Source organism: Eurosta solidaginis, chromosome 1, assembly GCF_040869045.1.
Source record: "Eurosta solidaginis isolate ZX-2024a chromosome 1, ASM4086904v1, whole genome shotgun sequence".
Lineage (NCBI taxonomy): Eukaryota > Metazoa > Arthropoda > Insecta > Diptera > Tephritidae > Eurosta > Eurosta solidaginis.
In genome coordinates, this window is record NC_090319.1 from 43,056,549 (window position 1) to 43,080,235 (window position 23,687).

The 23,687-nt window shown below is 37.1% G+C and overlaps 1 protein-coding gene across 6 annotated transcripts in view; it reads right to left on the minus strand.

Moving 5' to 3' along the window:
- Cdep (Chondrocyte-derived ezrin-like domain containing protein) overlaps positions 1 to 23,687 on the minus strand; it is a 160,136-nt gene that overhangs the window by 1,739 nt on the left and 134,710 nt on the right. For 5 of the 6 annotated variants that reach the window (XM_067788140.1, XM_067788147.1, XM_067788111.1 and 2 more), the window contains 3 exons: positions 12,761 to 13,020; positions 7,508 to 7,979; positions 3,860 to 4,372 (listed from right to left, as the gene is read on the minus strand). In XM_067788140.1, the coding sequence (XP_067644241.1) occupies positions 3,860 to 4,372; positions 7,508 to 7,979; positions 12,761 to 13,020 (1,245 nt within the window). Of the gene's footprint in view, positions 1 to 3,859; positions 4,373 to 7,507; positions 7,980 to 12,760; positions 13,021 to 23,687 lie in introns of those variants that run through there. The other variant, XM_067788178.1, reaches the window with a different exon arrangement.

The window sequence follows — 23,687 nt, forward strand, 5'->3', positions numbered from 1 at the left end:
CACTCCTTAGGAATATACTAAGACATTGCCGGGGCTTTCAAAAATGTCACTTAATAGGCGTTCATGGAGGGTCTAAGTACATAGAAGTACATCCCGCTCTAACCAGATGGAACAGTTTCATGCTTAATTGCAGCAAGATCACTTCGTAGTGGGGGCTGTATGAGGCCACAAAATCGGTAGACAGGAGCACCCTGCAGGGTATTGTCACCTCTGCTGTGAACGCTACACATAAACCAACTGCTCAGGTGGTTCAATGTGGGACCTGTCAAACTTACTGCGTACGCAGACGTCGTCGCAGTTGTCATAAGTGGAAAGTGCCGTCGAACAATTACCTCTTTGATGGATCGGGTGCTTCGGGATATACATACCAGGGCGTCTAACGTGGGGTTGAGCACCAACGCGGAGAAGACGGATATAGTCTTGTTTATTAGGATCTATAAAGTCCAGGATTGGTCTAGAACTAAGCTAGGAGGTGTGACCCTGCAGGAGAAACCTTGCACCAAATATCTAGAAAAAATTCTAGACAACAAGTTGTCGTGGAAGCTCAACGTGGAGGAGAGAGTGAAGAAGGCCTCGACAGCACTTTATACACGCATTGTAAAGCCCATCTTATACTATGGAGTCCTTGTTTGATGGAGGATCACTGAAAATAGGACGTACCTCAAAAAATTTTAGCTTCCAATGCTTAGCATAACCGGGGCCCTGAAAACAACCCCGACCGCTGCACTGTATGCCATTCTACCTGCAGGCCTGTTGGCGAAAAACAGCGTTGACACAACAGAAACGAGACTCAATCCCTCAGGGCAGCAAATCCAACAAGCTGATCACTGTAGTGTCTTTCACGCGGAAGTTGCTGCCGCATCAATTTTTGCATTGACAGCCAAGCAGTAATTAAGAACATAATCTATCAAAGCACAACAACTAAAAGTGTGTTAGATTATAAGTAATCTATATTGGGTACCTACGCATATGGGAATAGATGGAAATGAAAAAGCGGATGAGCTACTTAACAGGGCTTATCGGTCGAAGCTTGTAAAGTAGATGTTCCAATCAGATTGGGCGAGATTAAATGGTGGCGAGAGCAGCTAATGATCGTTAAAATAACACCTTACCTATACATTTCTGAATTTCAACTGTAATTTTCTGAACTTGAAATGTACATTTCGGAACTTGAATTTTCTGAATTTAAATTGTAATTTTCTGAACTTGAATTGGAAATTCTGAACTTGAATTGTAATTTTCTGAGTTTAAATTGGAATTTCTGAACTAGAGTTGAAATTTTCTCAACTTGAATTCGAAATTCTGAACTTGAATTGTAATTTTCTGAGCTTGAATTGAAAATCCTGAACTTGAATTGTAATTTTCTGAAGATAAATTGTAATCTGAGTTTAAAGTCGAACTGATGAACTAGAATTGAAATTTTCTGAACTTGATTGTAATTTTCTGAACTTGAATTGCAATATTCCGAACTTGAATTGTAAATTTCTGAACTTGAACTTTCTGAAACTGATCTCGAACTGGAAAAGGAGTAGAAGCAGCAAGACCAATGCTACGTCCTAAAAATCTGCTAGAATTTGCTACAAGGATGGAGTTACTTTATAACATAGGCTCAGGTTTTTCAGGTTGGCCTCTGAGCAAATTTCTGGTAATACTATGACCTCTGTCCACGTGAGGTCAATCTAACCTAACCACGATCATATAGTTGTTGTATGCAACTGATTATTTGCAAAAACTTACATGCAATTACATCTTCCTTTTCTTGGCAGCCCAAAAATTATAATTGATTAACAAATTAGTTTATATTTTTAATATATCGTTAACTTAATTCACAAAGGTGTAATCGATAAATTTAAAATTTTAAAGGATAAGCCAAACATTTTTTTATTTTCACATTTGTCACGCATGCATAACTCCGTTGTTATTACTTAGGTTGTATTTTATCATCAAACCATAGGACTTTTATGAATTAGGCTCATGACACAAAAAGGTGGGAAGACTAAGTTCGGATGTAACCGAACATTACATACTCAACTGAGAGCTTTGCAGACAAAATTGTATTTTTCATGGATACATAATAATTATAGCTGCGTTAGTTTCGAAGATGGTTTATAAGTGGTTTTTAATTCCATATCACATACGTTTGAGAAATATCGATCAAATTATAGACCAGGGATGACGTTTTTTGGAAACGATTTTCCTTCATCCTTTGTCAAATGAGGGAAAATCACCATATAGGAAAATGAACCTAGGGTAACCCTGTAATGTGTTTGTATGACATGTGTATCAAATGAAAGGTATTAAAGCGTATTTTAAAAGGGAGTGACCCTTAGTTGTATATGTGAAGGCGTTTTTGAGATATCGACCAAAATGTGGACCAGGGTGACCCAGACCATCATCTGTCGGGTATCGCTAATTTATTTATATATGTAATACCACGAACAATATTCCTGCCATGATTCCAAGAGCTTGAGATTTCGCCCTGCAAAACTTTTTTTCTTCTACTTTTTCATTTTCTTCTACTTAATATGGTAGGTGTCACATCCATTTTACAAAGTTTTTTCCTAAAGTTATATTTTACATCAAAAAACCAATCCAATCACCATGTTTCATCTATTTTTTCGTATTTGGTATAGAATTATGGCATTTTTTTCATTTTTCGAAATTTTCGATATCGAAAAAGCGGGCGTGGCCATAGTCGGATTTCGCCTGAGTTCAGATAAGTACGTGAACTAAATTTAGTAAAGCTATATCGATTTTTGCTCAAGTTATCGTGTTAACGGCCGTGGGGAGAGACAGACGGTCGACTGTGTATAAAAACTGGGCATGGCTTCAACCGATTTCGCACATTTTCACAGAAAACAGTTATCATCATAGAAGCTATGCCCTTACCAAATTTCACAAGTATTGGTAAATTTTTGTTTGACTTATGGCATAAAAAGTATTCTAGACAAATTAAATGAAAAAGGGCGGAGGCCACGCCCATTATGAAATTTTGTTTTATTTTTGTATTTTGTTGCACCATATCATTACTGGAGATGAATGTTGGCATAATTTACTTTAAAAAAATTTTTTTTTTAAAAAGTGGGTGTGTTCGTCATCCGATGTCATCCGAATTTGCTAATTTTTATTTAGAACACATATAGTAATAGGAGTAACGTTCCTGCCGATTTTCATCATAATATCTTCAACGATTGCCAAATTACAGCTTGCAAAACTTTTAAATTACCTTCTTTTAAAACTGGGCGGTGCCACGCCCATTGTCCAAAATTTTACTAATTTTCTATTCTGCATCATAAGGTCAACCCACCTACGAAGTTTCATCGCTTTCTCCGTCTTTGGTAATGAATTATCGCACTTTTTTGGGTTTTCGAAATTTTCGATATCGAAAAAGTGGGCGTGATTTCGTTAATTTTAAATAGCGATCTGAGGTGAGTGCCCAGGCACTTACATACCAAATTTCATTAAGATACCTCAAAATTTACTCAAGTTATCGTGTTTACGGACGGACGGACGGACATGGCTAAATGAATTTCTTTTTTCGCCCAGATCATTTTGATATATAGAAGTCTATATCTATCTCGATTAGTTTATGTCGTTACAGGGTACCATTATGCGAACAAAATTAATATACTCTGTGAGCTCTGCTCAGCTGAGTATAAAAAAGCGCACTACAAGAACTCCAATTTTGTCTGAGCAAAATCCGAAAGTGTTGTAGCAAAAACGTAATCTAGGAATTTAAAATCCATTAGGTGCCTTTACTTAAGCTACTTATGTATGTATAAAATGTTGCATTATATCTACAATGTGATTAAACACTTTAGTTTACATACACACATACATAAATTATAACGATACTCACTGCAATTCTTTAGCGAAGTCAAAGTTAATTGAGTTGGTGGTTTATTCTTAATATCTGCTGCCGCTTTGGATAATTCAGCCAACCATAGTGTCTTCTCAGCAGTGGTGCCAGCACTCACTGTAATTGCACATTGCCCACCAAATATAGAAAATGTATTATGTTCAGCATTTTCAGTGAGCAATGAACGTACTGGTACATGACCAAAAATGCGGAATGACTGATCGATAGGTGATTTTGTGCCATAAAGTAAAATATCGGAAAACAAAAAAAACATACGTTGTTGTAAACCACGCTTCGAATGTTTCAGTAGACAGCCTTGTCGTATCAGTCTTCGTTGATTTTGTACCAACTTATCAAATCCGCTAATGTCACGTTGTAATTCACATAATTGTACAAAATTTTCCGATTCAGGCAATTGTTTGCGTATTTGCTTAGCTGTACGTAATAGAATATGATAAACAGCTTGACAGTCGCCATAATCGATATGTTCTTCGGTATAAAAATCGCACAATCCTGTAAAAGAAAATTCAGTTTTTATTACAAATAAAGCGCACCCCTCACACGTCGTACTGCCCGAAATATTTGAAAAATGGTCATTCTCCCCTCCTTGTTACGCTCTTCACTATATTCCTCTCCCACTCCCACTCCGCTCCCAAACCTTACGTGAGGTTGTAAGGAGTAGGCCGAGATATAACATCCCAGTGGGACAATTAGGCCATCAATAGGCCATTGTGATAACGATAACTCTTAACTTAACTTTAAAGTGAATTTAATTATATTTTTGTTGTATTAACAATGAAAAGACACTCTCCGAAGGAAGGGGGAGTGTTATGTTGCTGTTTTTGTTGTAGCAGTGCTTCGCCCATTCAATAGGTGCGACCAATCACAAATTGTCATCAATGTCATCTAACGGGGGTCCAAGGAAACTTGCTGTTTCAACAGGGGTGGACCATAATGAGAGGGGTGTTAGAGGCGTTGTTCCCACAATACAATTGAAGAGACGGTTGGTGTTATGTGGAGACACATAGCAAGCAGGGCATACATTTTGTATGTCGCGGTTGATTCTGGATAGGTAAGAATTTAACTTGTTACAGGACAGTACAGAGTTCAACCTGTCACAGATCGAAGTTGAGCTACAGTGAGAGTGCTTTCCTCCTCTGTTAGTTCTGGGTATTTTTCTTTAAGTACTGGATGCGCCGCGCAATTCCCGACATAGAGGTCCAACGTCTGCCTATGGATATCATTGAGGACCTGCTTGTGCTTTTTTGCGTCATATTACTGTGTTCTCAAGTACCGTATTTGGGTCCGGAGATGGCTCCTTAAGCCATGGGCGGTGTAGCCTCATCAATCAGATGTCTGCTGCGATGCCCAGGTTTCTGGGTATTCAACAGAAACTGTTTGGTTAGCATTCCATTTCTCTCCCTAATGGGGAGTACTCTCGCCTCATTATGTAGAGGGTGCTCTGGGGACATAGGAGGGCTGTCTTCCGCGTTCGGAGGCCAATATTTTGGCAGGCATGTATTTTCTTTCAGTGAGTAACCTTTAGGCTTGGCGACCATATCGGCGCCGCGTAGCATGCAATCGGACGGCCAATTGCTTTGTAAGTGGTAATGAGCGTTCTTTATCTTTACCACAAGTGCTGCCGGCAAGAGATTTGAGGAGTTTATTACGGCTCTGGATTTTCGGCACATTTTTTTTTTAATTTAACTATCGCCATTTTTGAGATTGGAAATCTGCGCAAGATCATTGAAAAGTAGTTGGCCGAGAGTAGCCAACCCCCTACTACTTAGTGCCCGACAGTGGCACAGAAGATGCTGCACGCTTTCCTCATCCTCAATACATCTGCTGATGCGGCATTAATCGTAAGCGTCGATTCCCATCCTGGCAGCGTGAGTAATTATCAAACAGTAACTAGTGAGAGCCTTTTCCAGAGACGAAGGCCATGACTTATTCAGTGTAAAAAGTGTGCTAGTGCGGCCTTTATTATAATAAGATCAAACCAACCGTAATGACTCGCATGTAGGAGGCGCTGACCAGAGCGTATTTCTTCTTCTTATTGTTATGGCATTTTGAGGAGGGATGTGGGCGCTTGTTTCCCTCCTGGCCAGCTCATCAGCTGTACAGTTGCCTTCAATATCCTCGTGTCCAGGTACCCATATAAAGCTGATACTAAAGTGCTGTGCCATCTCATTGAGAGATTTGCGGTATTCAATGATCGATTTTGTGTTGTCAACACGGAGTCAAAGGCCTTTAGCGCGGCTGTGCCTGCATTAAGGCACAGATGCCAAATGATTTACAGCACAGCGTTTTGCTAAGATTTCCGCTTCATATACGCTACAATGGTCAGTAAAGCGAAAAGAGATCGCTAGTTTCAGGTCCCATGTTACTTGTTATTGGTTTTCATATTGTTGTTATTGTTTGGGAAGTGGCAAATTTACTTGATATATCTATATTATTCTTAACCTCTTAACCTATGATCATCCCTGAAATGCTTTCAGTGAGACACTTAAATTTGGTTACAATTGGTCGTTACGTCGAGGGCGTAGCTGGACCTATACATACATACAAACGTAAGGTTGAACTGACCGGTCCATGAGGATCTCATATAGACTGAATGAGTCCGTAGTGTTACCAGAAGTTTGTTTTAACGACTAAACTGAAAAACCCTATCAAAAACCAGGACCTATGTTATAAAATAACTCAGCTTGGCAAATACTAGAAGCTTCCCAGGACTTAAGCCAATTGCTGCTTCTAGATCTGACAGCTGTATCACTCCTAATAGCTGGCGTCTTAGCCTGGCTAGCGCAGGATACGAACACAGAACGTGCTCGATCGTTTCCTCCTCCAGCCCGCACTTCCTATATCTGCTATCACTGGCCAAGCCTAACTTAAACGTATGTGACGCCAGAAGGCAGTGTCCAGTCAGAATACCCGTCATGAGTTTACAGTCCTCTCTTTTTAACGATAGAAGCAACTTTGTTAGTCTAAGGTTGTAATACCTACACATAATCTTCGACACTTTACAGCCCCGCGCTTGAACCCACGCCTTTCCTGCTTGGTCGAACATGTGCACCTTCCGCCTGCGCCTAATTTCGCCCAGTTTGGGATGTCTACGGAGCAAGCTTCTAGGGATGTGCCCTTTTTAGCCAGTTCATCCGCTTTTTCATTCCCATCTACTCCCATATGCCCTGGAACCCAATATAGATGTATGCTTCTACCTGTCCCGTTTCTCTCCAGGGACTGCTTACACCCTAACAAGCACTTAGATACTGTGCTATGCGAGATTATTGACTTAATTGCTGCTTGACTGTCAATATAAAAGTTAACACGGTTGCAGCTCAAGCTATTCTCTTCCAGAGTTTCTACTGCTTTGGTTACGGCTAATATTTCCGCTTGGAAAACGCTACAGCAATCCGGCAGCTTTAAGGATCTGCTTATTTCCGGATCAGCACAGTTTACCGCAGACCCTACTCCTTCCACTATTTTGGAACCATCTGTGTACACATGTATCGCCTCGTCCGCCATTTGAGCTCCCTTGCGCCAACGTACTGTGGCCTTAAGATCGCCCTCGAGGCGCAGATAGGGAATCAGTACATACATACACAATTTAAATTTTATATATGGATCGAGATTTATGTATATACTTACGCTCCAAAAGAAGTTGATAGTGTAGTATGCGACTCAATGGTTTTAACAAAAGTTCGCCAATTGGCAGATAACATAATTTTTGTTGCTCAAAATCTTTGTAGAGCTGTTGAAATCGTTCATCGGTTTCAAACATTTCATTCAAGCAATGTAATATTTCTATATGTGATTGTACATATTCGTCGTAAATAGGCAATACAGCAATATTCTTCATCATAACATCAGCAATACGGTGTGTATCGTGTGTGCCACGCCCCTCCCAAAGCACCATACGATGTTCGATATCACGTAAAAATGTATTATGATGTTGAGCCATTGAATCGAGAAAATCGAAAAGCGGTTGTAAATTTTCCACATCTTGTGTCGATAATTCTTGACGGAATGATTGATTTAATATTTCCAAGTCCTTTTTATATGTACGCTCGGTCATTAGTAATTCTTTAGCCAAAAAGTATGACTTCTCGGTCGGCCATTTCTAGAAAATAACGACAAAAAATAAATGCATGATAAATAATACGAGCCAGACCCGTGCGCACCTTGCGCAACCAATATACAAATGTCTTATCAAATATCAACAGAAATCAGCTGTTCTATCAATCAATTAAAGCTTACATCTTGCGATGCCATCTGGTGTATAGTAGCAACTGTCGGTAATGCAGTGCAAATATTCACAATAGTGCCATAGCACAAATATATTTCTTTATGTGCTCACAATCGTTTATTTGTAACAAATTATTTTAATAAAATATAGCTAAACAAAAGCAACGACCAAAATTGCCCAAAGCTCCTAATAGCCTGAATCTCCATCTTTAGAACCAAAACTTTTATAGATTTGGATTCCAAATAAGAAAGAACAAGTAAGGAAGGTTAAGTTCGGGTGTAACCGAACATTACATACTCAGTTGAGAGCTATGGTGACAACATAAGGGAAAATAACCATGTAGGAAAATGAACCGAGGGAAACGCTGGAATATGTTTGTATGACATGTGTATCAAATGAAAGGCATTAAAGAGTATATTATGAGGGAGTGGGCCATAGTTCTATAGATGGACGCCATTTAGGGATATAGCCATAAAGGTGGATCAGGGTTGACTCTAGAATGCGTTTGTACGATATGGGTATCAAATGAAAGGTGTTAATGAGTATTTTAAAAGGGAGTAATCCTTAGTTCCATAGGTGGACGCCTTTTCGAGATATCGCCATAAAGGTGGACCAGGGGTGACTCTAGAATGCGTTTGTACGATATGGGTATCAAATGAAAGGTGTTAATGAGTATTTTAAAAGGGAGTAATCCTTAGTTCCATAGGTGGACGCCGTTTCGAGATATCGCCCTAAAGGTGGACCAGGGGTGACCCTAGAATTTGTTTGTTCAATATGGGCATCAAACGAATGGTGTTAATGAGTATTTTAAAAGGGAGTGGGCCTTAGTTCTATAGGTGGATGCCGTTTCGAAATATCGCCATAAAGGTGGACCAGGGGTGACTCTAGAATGTGTTTGTACGATATGGGTATCAAATTAAAGGTATTAATGAGGGTTTTAAAAGGGAGTGATGGTTGTTATATAGGTGGTCGCCTTTTCGAGATATCGCCATAAAGGTGGACCAGGGGTGACTCTAGAATGCGTTTGTACGATATGGGTATCAAATGAAAGGTGTTAATGAGTATTTTAAAAGGGAGTAATCCTTAGTTCCATAGGTGGACGCCGTTTCGAGATATCGCCATAAAGGTGGACCAGGGGTGACCCTAGAATTTGTTTGTACAACATGGGAATCAAATGAAAGGTGTTAATGAGTATTTTAAAAGGGCGTGGGACTTAGTTCTATAGGTGGACGCCTTTTCGAGATATCGCCATAAAGGTGGACCAGGGGTGACTCTAGAATAAGTTTGTACGATATGGGTATCAAATTAAAGGTATTAATGAGAGTTTTAAAAGGGAGTGGTGGTAGTTGTATATGTGAAGGCATTTTCCAGATATCGACCAAAATGTGGACCAGGGTGACCCAGAACATCATCTGTTGGATACCGCTAATTTATTTATATATGTAGTACCTGCCAAGATTTTAAGGGTTTTTTATTTCGCCCTGCAGAACTTTTTCATTTTCTTCTACTTAATATGGTAGGTGTCACAACCATTTTATAAAGTTTTTTCTAAAGTTATATTTCGCGTCAATAAAACAATCCAATTACCTTACCATGTTTCATCCCTTTTTTCGTATTTGGTATAGAATTATGGCATTTTTTTCATTTTTCGTAATTTTCGATATCGAAAAAGTGGGCGTGGTCATAGTCGGATTTCGTTCATTTTTCATACCAAGATAAAGTGAGTTCAAGTAAGCATGTGAACTAAGTTCATTAAAGATATGCCGATTTTTGCTCAAGTTATCGTGTTAACGGCCATGCGCAAGGACAGACGGACGACTGTGTATAAAAACTGGGCGTGGCATCAACGGATTTCGCCCATTTTCACAGAAAACATTTAACGTCATAAAATCTATGCACCTACCAAATTTCAAAAGGATTGGTTAATGTTTGTTCGAATTATGGCGTTAAAAGTATCCTAGACAAATTAAATGAAAAAGGGCGGAGCCACGCCCATTTTGAAATTTTCTTTTATTTTTGTATTTTGTTGCACCACATCATTACTGGAGTTGAATGTTGACATAATTTACTTATATACTGTAAAGGTATTAAATTTTTTGTTAAAACTTTACTTTAAAAAAATTTTTTTTTAAAAGTAGGCGTGGTCCTTCTCCGATTTTGCTAATTTTTATTAAGCGTACATATAGTAATAGCAGTAACGTTCCTGCCAAAGTTCATCATGATATCTTCAACGACTGCCAAATTACAGCTTGCAAAACTTCTAAATTACCTTCTTTTAAAAGTGGGCGGTGCCACGCCCATTGTCCAAAATTTTACTAATTTTCTATTCTGCGTCATATGTTCAACTCATCTACCAAGTTTCGTCGCTTTATCTGTCTTTTGTAATGAATTATCGCACTTTTTCGGTTTTTCGAAATTTTCGATATCGAAAAAGTGGGCGTGGTTATAGTCCGATATCGTTCATTTTAAATAGCGATCTGAGATGAGTGCTCAGGAATCTACATACCAAATTTCATCAAGATACCTTGAAATTTACTCAAGTTATCGTGTTAACGGACGGACGGACGGACATGGCTCAATCAAATTTTTTTTCGATCCTGATTATTTTGATATATGGAAGTCTATATCTATCTCGATTCCTTTATATATGTACAGCCAACCGTTATCCAATCAAACTTAATATACTCTGTGAGCTCTGCTCAACTGAGTATAAAAAGGGACCCGTACATAAAACCAGCAATTAGAAATAATGTATATGATGATTGTAGCATTAAAATTCTATGTCTTCAGTAACTTCGTTTTTTTGAGTCTTGGTAGTCAAGAGAGCCCTAACATTAAATGGTTTGAGATCATCAAACAGATTTCTAATCGAAGACAGTAATATACGCCATGAATATCCTTAACGACTGCCGATTGAAGAAACTTTCGCCTAACCCAGGATTCCTTGGAGGGAGAGCTTAACCCGTAAACTATGATAGCCAAACCTAAGTCACACTTTTCGCAGTTTTGGACATCAGGTAAGAAGCGGGGAGATATTCAGTTTTTCTTTCATCTTGAAATCGTATGCAAGGCACTGCTTGCTACTGCCTGGTGGATGCACATCCAACCGGATATTTTCTTACTTACGGCCACACGAAGATCATGGGTTCACATCGCGGGTAATGCGGGACATCAAAATTTTAGAAACAAGTTTTTTCAATTAGAAGAAAGTTTTCTAAGCAGGGTTGTTGTTGTTGAACGAAAAGGTTATTCCCCGAAGGCTTTCGGGAGTGTTATCGATGTGATGGTCCTTTGCCGGATATAGATCCGGTACGCTCCGGTAACACAGCACCATTAAGGTGCTAGCCCGACAATCTCGGGAACGATTTATATGGGGACATTAAACCTTAAGGCCGTCCCTCCCTCCCCACCCCCAAGTTCCGTCTGTTAGTGAAACAGGATTCGCCGTGGATAGGTGAGGTTGACCTATATATTGCGCTGGCAACCTGAAGGGTTGCGCTACACAGCCCCTTGAATCTGGTATTTTAGTCGCCTCTTACGACAGGCATACCTACCGCGGGTATATTCTGACCCTCTAACCCGCTGGGAAGCAGGGTCGCCCTCGGCAGTATTTGGCAAGCACTCCGAGTATATTTCTGCAATGAAAAGTTTCTCAGTGTAAACTCAGCTGCCTTGCAGATGCCGTTTGAAGTCGGCATAAAAGATGTAGGTCCCATACCGCCAATTTGTAGGAAAAATTAAACTGAGCTCGACGCAAATTGGTAGAGAAGCTCGGCCTAAAGTATCTTCGGAGGTTATCGGGCCTTACACTTATTTATTTATTTACTTTTTCTTATGCACTAAGTAACAGCGAAGGATCTACTTCCCTTCTCTACCTCAGACTATCAAGTCAGCGGGGCGTCCAGAAATCTGAGTAATTTTTTCTGCAGTCGGGGTCATCTACAAAGGAAGTGATCAATCGACTCCTCATACATACCTTCTCACACATGCACACGCATATGGCTATGCGAGAGGCATGGACTACAGATATACATGTATATAGCTGTTAACAAAGCAGGAGAGACAATTGTTGTGGAACACATTTTCGCGAAATCACTAGACCTTAGGAGAAATGGATGAACGAGAAAACCGAGAGTATAAAAGCAGCGCAAGCTGAGTAATAACTATTACTTTTTGATTTAAGCCCGCTATTGGTTGTGAAGTATAAGTGTTATTGTTAGCAGAAGGTTTGCAATAAGCGGAATTTCCCTAAATTCTTTATAATATATACTCGTACAAGTGGATAATGGTAGCTTGCCAAGCGAACCGCAGAAAAATGTCTTCAGTTTGAAAGTGAACGAAAGGGGCGATAAATTGAGAACCCTGCTTTGATGCGGGTCTTGGTGAACCGCCCGTTTAATGAACAACAATGCGTATAATCTCACCTACCAGAAAGTCAATACGAAATCAGCGCACACTGTGCACACATAGGCTATATAAATTTTTGGAAAATTGTACAGCTCGAATCTGTTTTTGTGTGGATTACCTACGGGCGTTCATACCGAAAATTTTCTATATCTTGTAAACTGTTTGAGACAGATACCCAATATTTGGCATATTCATTTAGAGGACGAAAAAGGATAAGGAGAGTATGAAAAAAATTTAGCAATACTCACTCGCTTCTTCGAATCGTTTTCAGCACCCAGCGGACTTCCAGCATTCGGACCATTATTATTGTTCGACATAGCTACGCTTGTGGGTAGTTCATGACGTTTAGCATGTTGTATCTCAGCTTGTATTACATCATAAGTACCAGCTTCAGAGCGTGATAAAGACGAAGACTTGTCCGATCCCAGCGTTAGGTCGTACCTATTTTGCGCGGCACCAATTTCACCACGACGATCCAAAGACATATTACCATTGATGCCGTGATAATCTGAAATTTTTATTGGGAAGATTTTAAGGTTTTAAAACGGATTAGTTATGTTGCTAATATGAAAATGTTTTTCTATTTAAGGGCATTACATCGACGGCTAAGTGTACATATTCAGCTGAAATTCTGAATTAAGCCGTTTTCTAGCTGGCAGCCGAGATGGGTTAATGTTCCATTCATCCATCGATATGATATGTGGATTTTAGTTTTTGTAGTTTGTTCTAACAGATCACCTTATAATTGAGGTCCAGCCTTGCGACGCTGCAGTAAACATACCACTTTTTGAAATAGAAAATATTTTTTAGATACTGTATTTTAATATTGTTGAAATAAAAAGCTAAAGCCGTTCTGACCGGAGTATCATACATGCTACCAAGCTAGGGGTAGCCGGCTACCACAATCAACTAAGCGTGGCGAATACGCATTTCGCCATTTCTGAGATAGCCGAGCAAGTACCACAAGGAGCTAGTTTCGGAGCGCACCGAATCTATACTCAGCGCACTACAAAACCCACGGGCGATGCCTTTACAATATACAAAAATACGCATTTCGTTACCTTCTGTTTTATTTCGGCCATTAGCTTCGATGGTCTTTTCTCCTTTCCCGCCCACAGAGCCGCGAGAAATTAAAGTAACACATCGCGAGACATCTTTTTGAGCATATGAGCCACAAAATACATAGGTATTCAGTTCATAAGCCGATCTACTGGCAGAGTTTTTCTCTGTTCTAGTCTTTCAAATGTAGCACAAGGTCTTAGATCTTACAGTCCGAAAACTCAGCACCGACGATATAACATCTCCCAACGGGTTTAGGTTGACTGAACTTGCCGCGTCTAGAGATATATTTATCTGTAGTACCAGGGTTCAGCATAGAAATGTACACCAAATTTCTTGACTATAGGCTGATCGAAAAACACGACACCAAAATATTTTACGTCTTGTTCGACGGCAGGCAGAGCATTAGTGTCCTAGATGTAAATACTACACGCGGCCTAAATATGTACTCCCTTCATGGCAGTCAATGTACGTACACGCCTCTGTGCAGCAAAGTAAGCGAAGTAGTCAAAGGAATGTTTGCCGTCGAGAATGTGCTCACGAAAAAGCTGATGGCTTTCACATCAGCAGTGAGAGCGCATTTCTCAACCAGTCCGTACAGCTGCTGCGGACACCATAGATTTCCAGCGAGCGCGGAAACACAACTGTTACGAAGAGGAACTGGCTGCGCAGCAACGCGTGGTAAATGGCAGTGCTATTGTGACGCGAAGAGGGAAGAGATAAAACCGAGAATAGATCTTGTCAACAAGTGTTGCTTTGAACTAAGTAGAAAAATTAAAAAAAATTGAGAAACGAAAAGTAAAGTGCTTTCTCTGGCTCTATTATAAGTCTCTCATCAGATTTGTACTGATGTACGGTTCGGAATCATGGATAGTATAGAGCAGGGTTAACCGAAGTTAAACAAGCGACACCAACAATCGATGTTGCTACTCTGCTTGTTAAGCGACAACTAAAGACGAAAGAGCATAAAAAATACGTGTGAAGTGGCGCCAATAATTATTCAACTAAATGGTTAACGCTGGTATAGAGAGAAGATGGGATGGCTCTTGGAATGTTTGTGCGTAACTTTCTCTTGAAGATTTATGGTCCTGTCCGTGGTGCCATCGGCGTGTATCGAAGGAGATTTGTATGAGCTTTATACGGATAAGCATCGAATAAAAGCGCAAACGCTGCGCTATCGACATCCGTTTTTCACTAATTTGGAAAATGCAGATAGCGGAAGGCCTGTCTTATGTTTTTATTGGAGTGTGGTTTTACGTAGCGGGTTCCAAGCCCAGCGCATAAGCCGCTCCGTGGGGATGAAAGTATTATTGCACGTTTATAAAGCGAACAGCTTGATCCATGGCAGACGCCGCAACTTATGCAGGTCACACGTTGTTGACGAAATCCACCAGATAGCCCTAAAACCGATCATGTCGGAGTGGCCTAGTCAGGTTGTCGTCTTCTCTAAACAACTAAACTCGCTAAACGGATGTTCAAGGGCTACCCAAAGGATACTTGGCCGCAAGCGACCGGCAGTAGTGAGCTGCTTGACGTTTAAATTGTTAAGCTCCAATTAAGTATGTGAGTAAATGGAGAAAGGCTTTATCTCAATTGGTTCCCCAAATTGGCGTCATTTATCGCGAAACACAGATATGTACATAACTAGCGTGACTTGTTACACGAGCTAGTTGAGTTCCCATCAACACCTAAAAATGATTTGCATTTAATCTCAGCAACAAAACTGATTATTGAATTTCTATATTTATTTTTATTTCGTGTAATCATTAATGGAATTCTTATTTATTTAGTTTTTGTAACATTGGTTTTTAACTTGAAAGTGTTGTGATTTGCATTTAATAGTCCATAATATTATATATGTATGTATATATGTATATTGGGGTGGGTCAAATTTATTGTTGAAAAGGCACATCCCGTTTCTGAATCTATGGGTCATACTGAGTAATATTGTCCATGGGACCATAGGTCTGAAATGAGTTTCGAGCCTCCCTAATTTTGTTAGAAAATTTTATATCCCAAACCGAATCCGAATTTGACATTTATTTTCATGTATTTTATTTGTGAGAGCCGCTATTCGGATTGGGATATAAAATTTTCTAACAAAATTAGGGAGGCTCGAAATTCATTTCAGACTTATGGTCCCATGGACAATATTACTCAGTATGACCCATAGATTCAGAAACTGGATGTGCACCTGAAGGTTTTTCCCCCCATATTTCCCCATACAATTTGACCCGCCCTAATGTATGTATATGTTTATGTAGTGTATGCATAATTCTTAACTATGGTTTTAGTCCAATCATAATATTAGGCTTTTATTTGGGCATAGCTTTTGTTGTTATATAAGTTATTAACTAAAATTTTATTCAAGGTTCGATTCGAGCTCAAGGCCAGAACAATAATTTTTTTCTAATGATTATTATTATTTTTTAATTTTTCTAAATTTGAAAAATTGTATTTTGTTTTTGGAATAGTAAGTAGAAAATTTTTCAGACAACCTGCCATAGCTGGCCTTGAGCTCGAATCGAACCTTGAATCATTTATCAATAGGCCGATAGAAACAAAAACGAAAATTGTATTATAAAAAAATATGTTCACTATATACACTGTCCACAGTGGGGAATTTCGAAGAAATACGTTCGAAAAATAAAAAATTTTGGAAGTGAAAAAGTATTGCAAATTTTGATGTAAGTTGAGAATTTGTATTTGTTTAAAACAGATTGTAAAAAGCAGAGTTCGAATGTGTGATCGATACATTTTAGTCCATTGTTTTCGTTTTATATACATTTTTATACATTTTTACCCATTCAAGAATAATGATTTTAATTTTTGCTTCGAAGTTGTGAAGGTCAAGTTAAATTTTCCTTTTCCCTCCTACGCGTTTTGATGCTTACACGCCTTCTTCAAGGAGTCTGATAAATTTATTTTAACCTTAATTGATCTTTAATTTATTGGAGCAAAGTTATCAACCTCCGTGAGGAAGATATGAAAATTAAACTTTTCCTTCTCAATTCTGGGCCGTAAAGCTCTATCAAAAGTTAAAATTGTGGCCCAAAAATAAAGCGATTTTTATCGATTAATTGGCGTACTTTTTATCGCTTTGTATTCGACTTTTATAATCGGCTTTTTCAGTAAATATCGATTTTTTATTGATTCCATATCATATTTTTTTTCGTATTTCCGATCTTTGCGTAATTATTTTTCTACTGCATAAGCTGTATCATTAAAGAAAACAGGATTGTAGCAGCACGACGGGTATTTTGACAGACAATGATAGCAGATGTAGGAAGTGCGGGTTAGAAGAGGAATTGATCGTGCCCCCTGCACTTGTCAGGTTAAGAAAGAAACGACTGGGCCGCCTTGTTGTACGGGTATAACAGTTCTAACGGTTAAGCACCAATTAAGCAAGCAACCTGAACAGCTTCTATGTAGTATTTGCCAAGAGGATGGAGTTATTTTAGATAGGTCCTAGTTTTTTTAAACGGTTTTATTTAGCTTGACTTGACAGTCGGCACGAATTTTAGAATTAAAATTTAGGTGGCTTCCCGATAAGCTACAAGCATGAAACTTGGAATATAGTTCAGAACCCGATGAAAAGAAAAAAACTGCGATAGGTGACGCATGGATCGAAATATTTCAAAAAATCGTATTTGTGGTCCGATTTGGAACACATAATACATACATGAATAGAAAGCGACCTATGAAAAAAATCGCCGCTAGGTGGCGCAAGCATCGAGATCTTCAAAAAAATCGTATTTGTGGTCCGGTTTGGCTCATATTTGGAACAAATATTTTATACAGTCCGGTAAAAGTGACATCAAAATACTTTGGAGTTCGAGGAAGGATTATGTATTGAGGACTTAGATTGTAACAAATTGTCAAGAAAGAGTCCTTGTAATACTGAGTAACTAGATGAACTAAATATAATGAGAAATAAAGGCAATTAAAAAAGACTAAAAGCTTGAAAATAATTTTTAAAAAAATTTTTAAGCTAAGCGCTTTTATTTAACTGTCTGATCAACGCCCTAGATTGATGAGGAGTGTGATGACTATTACCGAGGACCTACCTAATTATATTCTAGCTTTTAGTATTATTATTACTTAATGTAAGTATTGTTACAGTAAAACCGTTTAACTTAAACATTTTTTTTTAATTATTTTATTTATGGCTTTCAATTTCGTCGTTAAACAAACTTCTGGTACCATTATGGCCTCATTCATGCTATGTGAAGCTCTCACGGACCAGCCAGTTCAACCCTACCTATAGCTTTATTAGTCAACGAGTTATTTCGTTTTCAAATGAGTTTCTTCGATATTACCCACTGTGTGGCATGCATAGTTTAAGGTTTTTTCAAAGTTATGTATGTCAAAGCTTGGTTGTTGGTATAATGTGTTAAGTGATTGGACTAAGATATTTGGAAGATTTGATGAGAAATGCGAGTAGCTTTATTTTGTTGGATGTTATTTTGTGAACTTTTTTTTTAATATATATTTGGCTTAGTGACTGCTATTAAATGCATAACTGATTTTTATTTAATCATTATAATTCAATGTAATTTTGATGTTTTTATTTATTAAATCTAATTTTTATTTCTTTTTTATTATACTTTATTTTTTTACTAACTTTTTGTTGTGTCTGTTTTTTCTTCGTTCGAAAATGCATCAAAATTTTACTTGACAAACATACATATGTCTGTGCTAGAGCGTACGAGTCCAAAAAACAAACCTGTTCACTGTACATTCCTCAATAAAGCAAGCATTTTATGCAAGGAAGTTCGAAAAAAAGGAATATATTGGTCACCTATGTTTCAACTTACAGTTTCCAGTTACAGTTATGTTTCACATAAAGTGACAGACAACACTTAGGCTCAAAAAATTCTTCGACTATATCTGATGAAATGAAGTTCTAAGGGCCGATTTTGCCATCTTCAATTAGTAAGTTAACGAAATTTTCATTTTCCCCATGCTAACTGAGCTTCGCTTGGCAGTTAAGCCCAAGGAAAGGTCTGTAAACAAAAGTCAGCTGTTCACCGTTTAGGGTTGAATTGTTACGTGTACAATGAAAAAGAATGTCTGCTGCCTCATGCCGTTAAGAATATCTGTCAGCATAACAAAGATCCAAAATTTATGGCCAGCAAGTTATAATCACGAAAATTTCCAAAAATTCCTCCAAGATCCCACATTTCAGGCAGGCTAAAATATAAGCGTAACATAGTCCTGACAAGCTAATATCCAGACAACATAATATCCTGGCACTGCACGGAATAATAGACAACCCAGATAAGTTTTCTGTAATAATAGAACAGCATAGAATATACCGAAGTATGAAAATTTAAAAAAATTTTTAAAATAAAGTTCGTCTTTGGTCGTGATTGATGATATAATGAGGATGCGGTCTGGTTGTATACTTTGCGATTGTACAAGTCGGAATTACGTTTTGCACCTGGCCCATTTTCAATGTTTGTTTTGGTTTAAAAACACAAGTTAGATATTATAAGGGTTCATTTTGTTTCAAAAGTATAGTTTGATTTTTTTTAACATTTCATATAATGCAATGGATATAAGCTGAATTAATTTTGTCCGACACTGTATTTATGTCGAAATGTTCTCCATAAGGTACATATGTATATCATATGATATAAGATTCAAAAAATAAATTATTTTTCCCGGTCACCCTGTGATTATTCTGGAATCCTTTTAGCTACCATACATAAAAATCTTGCACCCGAGGGGACGTTATGAAACATGAGAAAAAATAGAGATATGAAACCCAAAATGTGTAAATTTTCTAAACTTTCTGGCAAAAGTACGTTAATTTGAAGAATGTTCAGCATAATTTTCTTTGCTTTTATATACGATGTAGTGCTAAAGTTTGTACTTAGCATAGATAATCAGTTTTCATCAAATTCGATTAAAAAAAAAATATTCAAAAAAATTGTTGGCACTCCACAGCAACTTGCATTAAAATTTAATATAATTCAAATTTTCAAAAAATTTAGTCGCAAATTTAAGAGCCCTGAAGTATGCTCGTTGTTATAATGCAGCTTCAGTTAAGTATAATTGGGCTAGGACTCAGATTCTTAAACTGGCGCCCGAGCTGAACCACTGGTATGTTAACTTGTAATTACTAATTTTTACTGCAACAAGTTTTGAAATGCACTACAAACACTCCAACAAAAATTTTGTTAAAATTCAGTTCTCAACATAGTTATAATGAGGTTTTTACCAAAAGCTTCAGCATTTTTTCAATTGAAAATAAAAAAATAAAAATAAGGAAACATAATCTAGCTCTGATCGCTGAGAAACTAATTTTCATTGGAAGCTTGACAAAGAAACGCACACATGAAGGTTATTGAGCTCGAGAACAACGCTCTCAAACATTTTTTAGATATGCTCAAAGAAATGTTGAAAACGTCAAAAGGTGCAGAGTTTTAATTTTTATCTATTTAAACTTTACTTGAGTTGAGTTTGTTTGGACGAGTGGCACAACAAAACCTTTTTAATAGCGAAGTTGACTGGTTTTTACAACTGGCGCCCGAGTAAGCACACAAGTATGTATATGTTGTCATATATGTATTTACTCATTCTAACTGCATCAAGTTTTGGAATACATTACAACTTTTTGAGCAAAAATTATTGCGGTGTATAATTTAACTTAAATGCAAGTAGATTTTGTGCTCCAAAACAAATTTGTTATAATGGATTTGGAACGTTAGTGGCAACTGCCCATCTACGTTGCTTTGTGTAAATAAAATTTCTTGTTAACTAGAAACAGATATAAAACACGTTGGATTCCTAATTTAAGTACGTAAATACTATAAATATTATTATCCACATACATATATAAATATTTTAACATTTGGCACAGTTCATACAATAATTCATTTAAAAAAAAACATTTTTGATTTAAAACTTTAAGATAATTTTTGATCATTTTTAATTGTTCAATTAGTTGTTACTTAACTTACATAAAGACTAGTTAAACAATTACAATATATAACTGTGAATCTTCGCTGGATTAAAAATGACAAATTAAACTAATTTAAAATGTTTATACTAGAAGAGCGATTTACCGAACATAATTGCATCTTATCTCAAAACAATTTCAAAAATTGGCATGTCATTTTTTTCACAAGAGAATCATTTTTGAAAAGCAACTATTAAAATTTGATGAATTTTTCTTTTACTTCATACGCTAAAAGTTGCTAACATTGATCAACTTTTCAAACAATTTGCATTACATGCTTTTTTGGTATTTATTTCTAATATTTTAAAAGCAACTGTACAAAGCAAATATTAATGTTATATTCTATAAAGATAAGAAAAAATTTCTTCATCAAAAGATTTTATTGTAAGCATTGTTATAAACAAAGAACAGTATAGTTAAAAAAAAAATAAATTTTTAGTATGACTTCTGATGCAAGTAAATTTGATACCAAAATTGATCAATAACAGCAGCTCTTACGAAATAACTTTTCATTTCATTTTAAATATTTTAAAGCAACTGGACGCATATGATATAGCCACACAAAAGTACTAACTTTTGATAATACTGCCATTCTTTTTAAAATAACTTAAATTCAATAGAATTCTAGTTTTTAATTTTTGATTTTGGCACAATACATAATCATGCTATTGTAACAGTTTTTCTATAATTACCCTTATATGTATTATATGCCAATTTTTTGTATAGTGACCACCAATCTAATTAATACTGTTTTTTCCTCTTACATATATTCTTTATTTCCTATGAAATCATTTGGAAGAAACCTCCAAAATATAGTCTTAATTTTCATTTTGATTTCGATTTTATTATTAATATTAGTAGTTCGATTAATTAGTATACTTTGGAAAAATTAACAAAAGAAAAATTATCTTTCAAACTTTTGAAGCATATTTCATTTAGTAAAACCTATATGAATAAGATATAGCAAGTGGGACATAAATTGCAATTTAAAGAAAAGCAACTTATACAATTCTCATAGCTGCTCATAAAGAATACTATACTGACGTGCCTCATTTATGTGAACGATAGCACAACGAGAAAGAGCAAATCCACTAATATGAACATCTCACATTGACCTTAACTTCTTTACCCGAATTCTCATCGTTACTGCGGTGTTGACTAAGGCCCTGTACATAGTAAACAAAGTGATATATGTACATTTTAGGGCTGCGAAAATCATACCGGATAACCGTTTATTCGATATGAAACCATTAGCATGCTTACTAATCGGTTAGCGGTATTCGAATAGTTGTCTTATTTCGAATAGTAGCTTTGCTTCGACTACTCGAGTGTTATAGGAAATCGTATTTCTGAAACAGACCTGCCCTTTAAAAATTCTGTAACAAATGTAAAAATTTTAAATACTGTGGCGAATGTTATCAATTTCAATGCGTCACTGTGCCGCTAGTAAATAAATCAGCGGTCATCATTTAATCAAATAATTATTGGCGCCACTTCACACGTACTATTATTCTCTTTCGTTTTTATTCGGCTTTAGTTGTCGCTAACAAGCAGAGTAGCAACATCGTATGATGCTATTGTTTATTTGCGCATTTGCGAAAATATATTGTGACGAATATTATCTTCACTAAGCGATACTATCATCACTAACCGATACTAAGCAGCCAATCTTATGTATGTAAACAAATCAATCATCAGTTATACACATGCATACAAGGCAGCGGAGAGATACTCACAAACGCATGTCATCATCAGCCGACGTGGTACTAACATATACACACGCATATGGTAACCAAGCATGAAGTTCACGAAATTACTAGACCTTAGGAGAAATGGGTGAACGAGGAAACCGAGAGTATAAAAGCAGCGTAAGCTGAGGCATGACTTGACATGTTTTGATTTAAGCACGCTATTGGTTGTAAAGTATAAGTGTTATTGTGAAGTACTTTCAAAGTAGTCTAATAAAGACCATTTTGCATTAATGAATATTGGAGTTATTTATTCAACAGTTTAGCGATTCGAACGTTAGCAGGAGGTTTGGAATAAGAGGAATTTCCCCAAAATACGTTACAATATTTTGCAAACAAACGCTCATGCGCCGAATGTTTTCATGGTTTAATGTTAGCAATTTAATTTGTTTAAATTTTTCATTAGACTCAAGCAATAAAGTTGTATTTGTATGGCGTATTTGCGAATTACTTTTTGTGTGTTAACAAACATGCGTGCATACGTCCTATCTCATTGGTTTTTCATCAACAACTAAACCACTACCAATAAGATGATTTTAGTTTTACTCACACAGTTACAGTTTTGATTTTGGGGACCCCTGAAATAAATGCACAACAACAGCAAAATAAGCAACCACACATATGAGCATGTAAACCAGGGGTCCCCAAAATCAAAACTGTGGCTGTGTTAGTAAAACTAAAATCATCTTATTGGTAGTGGTTTAGTTGTTGATGAAAAATTAATGAGGTAGGACGTATAACAATCGAAAGTGAACTTTTAATCGATTATCCGATAGCTTTCGAATACTCGAACATTGCTAACCGAATAACAGTAGTCGACTTCTGTCAGAAATGAATAAACCGGTTAATCGATAACCAAAACATCATGACCCAGACACTGCTTCTAAGAAAATATTTGAGAAGCGGAGTTATGGAATGACGTAATGACTTTTGTATAAATATAATTAAAGTTTTTTTAAATAAATGAGAACAAACTCAGCGCACAGTCTTTGGTTTAATTCTCAAACTGAATTAGCAACATTCCATCAATCTTTCCGGCTGCTAACTGATCGGCAGAGTCCTAGTTGGCTAAGCAAATGATAGAATTGATATGAAATAATCCTTCCGCATAGGAGTAACACCTGCCTGTAATATCGAAAAGTTACGCGGGCTAAAATATGGCCATCTGTAGCATCAGGCTTCAAGGTCAAAAGATTAAAGTACGAAAAACATGATGGCCGAACGACATAAGCGCGAGGGAGGACAATACAAAATACCTTCCATTATCGAAGAGAAATTCAGGTCATTTGCGTTTTGCCAGCCAAATCTCGCTTGGCAGCGACAGCACAGGAACAAAGTATTTATTACCACAATCAGTAATAGACTTTATTACAAACTGTTTCATAGCATGCCAAAATTATA